Source organism: Rhizophagus irregularis, chromosome 5 (genome assembly GCF_026210795.1).
Source record: "Rhizophagus irregularis chromosome 5, complete sequence".
Taxonomy (NCBI): Eukaryota; Fungi; Glomeromycota; class Glomeromycetes; order Glomerales; family Glomeraceae; genus Rhizophagus; species Rhizophagus irregularis.
The window spans coordinates 778947-784796 of NC_089433.1; the positions used below are offsets into that span (position 1 = coordinate 778947).

Consider the following 5850-nt stretch of genomic DNA (forward strand, 5'->3'; position numbering starts at 1 on the left):
TATTCCCTTTAATCGCAAATTTATAAAGCTATTTGAGTTGGTAGCAAATAAAAATGCACTTGTATTTTCTTGTTCTCATAATTGTACAATTTAAATACATCTAATAAATTGAATTAGCTCAAGATATTTTATCAGACTTTTTCAAAAAACAAATAGAGGTAATGACATCGGTAGAATTACTCAAGTGCATATTAAGACCCGAGCTATATTAGTCATATATGTAAAATTGTAAGTAAACTAAATATAAGATTAAGCAAAATGTAATACAAAATTTGCGGTATGTAATAGCGCTATATTCTTATTTTATTTTATTTTAAAAATTAAGACAATGACGAAAGCCATACAAGACTGGGAGCTGAGCCCTTACAAAAGAAACTACGACGCATCACTATACTCGTATAAAGTATAAACTCAACTCTCGCAAGGATCGTACTGCCTATTTTTTATAAGACAATACTAGGCATTGCCTGCATTGTAAGATAAAGAACAATAGCGAAATAAAATAAAATAAAATAAAATAAACAAAAAAGAAGGATTCTAACTAAACGTTCATCCGTATTTTTCTTTCGTCTATCGACGCCTCACGTAAATACTGTCATGTGAGGAATGGTGCACTATTTTCAGGTCCTTAATTGTTTTAAAGTTTTGAAAGGAGGATGGAGTTAATCGTACACCGGCGTAGGCGGAAACACGATAGTCGCTGCAGATTCAGCAGCGGAAACGTAAGAATTGTCCGTGATGGTTGAGGTGGAGCTGTTGTCAGGAGGAGGTGTTCTCCGTAAAAATATTTTTGTATCGTTAATAATTTCTCGATCTTTATCGGATATAATGTACGTGGCGTTGACGTTTGCCTTGTTGGTAACGTTTTCAATGTATAAAGTAGGTTTGGCGTTGTATGCTTGGTAAAATTGAAGCGCACGGGCATAGCCGTAGTTGTAATGTGGAATGGAACTGGTGTCGAAAAGTTGCCTAATTTTATAATCAAAAAGGTTAATATTGTAAGTATCTTTGTAAAATATTCGTGGGTCTCCGGGAGTACCCGGAAGTAATGGTGGGAATGGTTTCTTTTTCTTGTTACTAGCGGTTATATTCTGTATGTTACGTTCAATTAATCACTGACTAGCCGTCAAATCATGTGCACGTAAAGTCGTAATGACTCAGCATGATCATTTTAACTCAACTAGTAATAATCATATTTGATTATGTCACGATTTTTTATACTTTGGCTATAACCTACCACGTAATTATTGTCGCATACTTTTTTTTCTCAGACCTGAATTTTACTAATATACACAACCCTTCAAGAACTAAAATAATATAAATGAATAAAAATAAAAATTTACCTTAAAAAAATATTTTGAAACCTCTAATTAGATATTATGATTTTGATATTATGGAAAGGTAAAAATTATATTACGCGAGACACTATGGGAAATATTTACTAAATAGGAAATTAATGTGTTTGTTATCATGACTCGTAAGTTAATGAGTCATGACTAATCACATTATATAAAATACCTCAAAAAAGAGTATAAAAACTTTACCTTTCCTTTATCCTGTAAGTAAGATTTTCTTTTCTTACAATATTTCACTCCATGATTAATTTTTTGAACTTTATAACAAATTTTCTACACGTTTAATTCATTTTTTTCTTTGAAATCCCTCATATAGTCTATGCAACTAAGCATTACTCTTCCTCAACAATCAAGATTAGAAGCAGAATGTGAAATGTTTGAATATATATTTCAAATTCATTTGTGGTAAGATGAAAAAAAAAATATTCTACATATTTTGTATTTCAGATTATTTATTCAGAAGAAGATTAAGAAGATTGCAAAGTTGACAATATGCAATAAACAAATTTCTTGAATGAATGGTAACATTATTAAATAAAATATAACAACATGAATAATTGTACTCTTTTTTAAAAATTGCAAGAAATTCCACCATTTACTTGATTATTTAAGCGTGGTAATATTTGGTATATTTATAGAATTAACTATATTTGATTTGTTATAAAAAAAAATATTATACGTTAATAGAAGGAATACCAGGAACTCATCCAAGACATACTTTGACTTTGATGTGTAAGAATAAATATCTATTATTTAATTATACTTTTATTATTACATTGTAAAGTGTAAACAAACTAACTTATGCAAAGAAGAATATACAGTAGTATGCTAAATCCATTCATAAAGAATAACAGAGAATTAATAAATTTTGATGGATTTGTGTGAAGTAGATTTTTACGAAAGTCTAGAGAAAAATAATAATTTTTACGTATTATAATAATAAAAAACTCACTATTTTAAAAGATAATTTTAATTATTATTCATTTAAAAGTAGATGGATCAATATATGGCATTATCTAAAAGGATTTTGTTCTAAGTATTACATTAAATAAAATATATAATATGCACGCCTCGTTAATTCAACATTAAGTTTTGTATAGAATAGTTATAGAATATTGCTTTTGAAGTAAAATATGATTTGAAAATTCTTACTTTCTTTATTTAAAGAAGAAATTATTTCTCCTGTTACATTGGACACAATCAGAAAAAAGTCATTTTTATATACTTTTGGATGATATTGGCCTCAAGTACCTAGGAAGGAAAAACAAGACAATAGAACTTCCTTTATTTAATCGTTATGAGACACCTATAAGAAGTATCATTACGTACCAATTGTTGTATATTCTTATATTTTTAGATCTTGCTTCGGCTCTCATGTCTGATAATAGTGTCACATCATTTTATATATGGAGCCTAAGTTTCTATTCCAGAATATTGGAACAAAAACAGATAGATTTACTTTTGATTGCTGAAACAACCTACCAAAGATGCTACTTTAGTTCGTAAAGGAATAAAAGCCAAAGAAATGCTATGTGAACTCGAGGGAGTTCAAATAATAGATTGTGAAGATGGATATCATCTTATGACAGAAGAAGTTGCTCAAGAGTCGGCACCTCTTGGTAACCTTCGAAGCAGTTTTATAAACTATATGCGTTCACAATAATTATCTTAGAAGTCAATTGGATAGTTATAAAGTATATTTGCAGAACGTGAGATAACAGACTTCAACCGAACCAGTAGGAGATAGAGAGAAAAAACCAGCAAAATGAAAGATTTAGGTTAAGAGCCAAAATTACGATAATGCCAGCAAGCATTAGGTTCTGGCTGACATTATCTATATTAGGACGATCATTCCTTTAATCAGGTGATTTTAAAAACATTTATATGCCCAGCCAATGAATTTTATAAAATTAATTGGGAAAAAAAGCTTAATGCCTTATGTAAATTAGTAAGTCCACAGAGATTTACGTAATAGAATATCTTTTTTATAAATTTATAATGTAGTGATAGGTGATTTTTGAATAAGTAAATCTGCAATTGAATCTACTGATAATTATAATGAAGATAGTATCATTCTTTACATGGCTCCAGAGATTTTTATAGATAAAAAATATACTACATCTTCAGATACACATAGTTTTAGAATGACTATATGTGAGTTCATGACAGATAGAAGACCTTTTTGGAACAAAATCCTCGTTATAGAGTTGATAATTAAAATATGTGATGGTAAGATGAATTACGACACAAACGCACCTTAAGGATATACTGTATATTTGGGCTAATTAAAGAATGTTGGCTTTTCTAATCCAAAAAAAAGACAACAGCTAATGATATATATAATAGAATTAGAAAAATACTGGCAAAGAAGAAAATCAAAAATCAACTAAAATTAATGCAGAAATAATAAAAACATCTCATTTATTTGGCTACTGTTTAATATTTCATTTATTTATTATTTGTGATTTATATTAATAATTATTATATTGAAATGATTTAATTGAAGATAATGGTATGATAAATCAAACTTTTCTTGTGTTTTCTGTAACTAATAAATTCAATATTATTAATAATTTAATATCATTTAGAACAAAATACCAAAAAAAGAAACTATTTGAAAATAATGTTGACGATGAACATTAAATATTTAATAAATATGATGTAACGAAATTTTTTTTTTATAGGAGAAATGCTATCTAGTCTTTAGTAAAAATGGACAGATAGATGTAATACATCGACTTCTGATCCTAACTCCTAATTTAATTCGATTAATGTAAGCATTATGGAGCCGCTATAGCGTAAATTTGCAATTTCATGTAATAAACTTATTAATTCTTTTTAGATTATTTGTCCGGAACGAAGCGAAGGACTATATATGTCTACGCATTATGAAAAACGATCGATCACGGGAGTTCTGTCCCTCACGTGACGACGTGACGTAATCACAAATCTGAGTTCTTTTTTTTCGCTCCGGACTTACAACGGTTTCCGTTTCCTAGTTTTACAAAAGAAAGAATGAATGATAAGCATTATACCTTTTAGTTTTCGATTTATTGATCACGACAAACAAAAATTTTTATTATAAAAAAAATTTCAGAGCAAGCAATTTAATATTAATGAGAATAGTGAGAATATGCTTTTTTTTATGTATTTTAATAGAAATCCTTTTCATCATATTTTAAAGGATCATTACATAATGTAATTGTAATGAAAATATAATATAATTATTTTATTGTGTAAATATTTTGACAAAATTTAAAAAATAACCATCATATTGTTTAAGGATATATATATAATATATATTTCTTGATTTCTTCGTTAATATTGACAAATCGCATTAAATGGATGACAACATCATTGACAGCAAACGGATTATATAATCTATATTTTTTAAGCTAACAATAAAATAAACCAATATAGGATGTTAACATATGACTTAATTAATTAGCAAAAAATTCAGATATTAAACTATCATAATTGTAATTGTAACTCACTAGCATATTTGATTGTCCATTCACGAGCAATAGCGTCATAGCGAGAACGATCATTCTTATAAATGTGAACAATTTCAGGGTCAAATGTAAAGTCTAATATTAATAATAGATCATATTAACAATTTTGTCTAAGGAAGAATAATATAAAATAATTATCTATATAAGTAATGTACTGTACCTAGGTTTGGATCGGTCAACAATGAGTAAATTGATGAGAGTACTTTGAAAAAAAGTATTTACGATTAGTATTCTTTTATCAAAGATTCATAACTACGGATTCTTAGAAATTACTTGTTGAAATGGTTAGCGCTGGTGACCACTGGTAGTTCAAGTTATCCAAGCCTATATTTCCATTACTATTGACATTCGGATGATAGATTCTTGTTGTAAAGTTTATCTAAATATCATAGTATCATTGTGAGAGTATACGTAAGTTCACATGTAAAAATGTATACAATTACATAAACAAAACATACCTTTGGTGGTTTCCAAGGATAATCTGTAGGAAGATGTACGTCAAGGAAAAACACGCCACCCGAATATGGAGAGTCGGACTAATCCAAATTATTAATAATCAAGAAAGAGTTTGATTTTTGGTTGAGGTTCAAAAGATGAAAAGAAGTGAATACCACATACGGGGCCTAAAATCGTCGCCAGCCAACGGAATATATTATTTCCAATCGGACAAGCATTAAAAAGCGGCACTGGATTACGTCTTATGTCACGTAACTCCTGATAAATATTGATAATAATAAAAATGTGAAAAAAGAAATAAATATTCAAAAATTCTAAACTACTTTATTAATAATATTTACAAGCAAAAGTCTCGTTTCATATTAGATAAAATAGAGGGCAAACATTAATAGCGGGCAAAAATTATTTCACTTTGACTGTTAATGTAAAACTTACCACATTAATTCTTTTAAGTGTTTTGTCTAATTTATTGTTATTTTTATTAAACTCCATTTTATACGAAAGTTGGAAAAAGTGGGTTTGATATT

General features: G+C 28.2%; 1 protein-coding gene across 1 annotated transcript; it reads right to left on the reverse strand.

Annotated features, from left to right (window-relative positions):
* Nucleotides 1–4535: 4535 nt before the first annotated feature.
* On the reverse strand, nucleotides 4536–5850 carry OCT59_024722 (Ubiquitin-conjugating enzyme E2 1). Its single transcript, XM_066133480.1, has 7 exons — nucleotides 5759–5850; nucleotides 5486–5581; nucleotides 5326–5403; nucleotides 5141–5246; nucleotides 5028–5069; nucleotides 4850–4904; nucleotides 4536–4750 (listed from the first exon to the last, which is right to left on the reverse strand). Exons 1-6 carry the CDS (start codon nucleotides 5813–5815, stop codon nucleotides 4900–4902), a joined length of 384 nt encoding a protein of 127 aa, XP_065991629.1. The 5' UTR covers nucleotides 5816–5850; the 3' UTR covers nucleotides 4536–4750; nucleotides 4850–4899.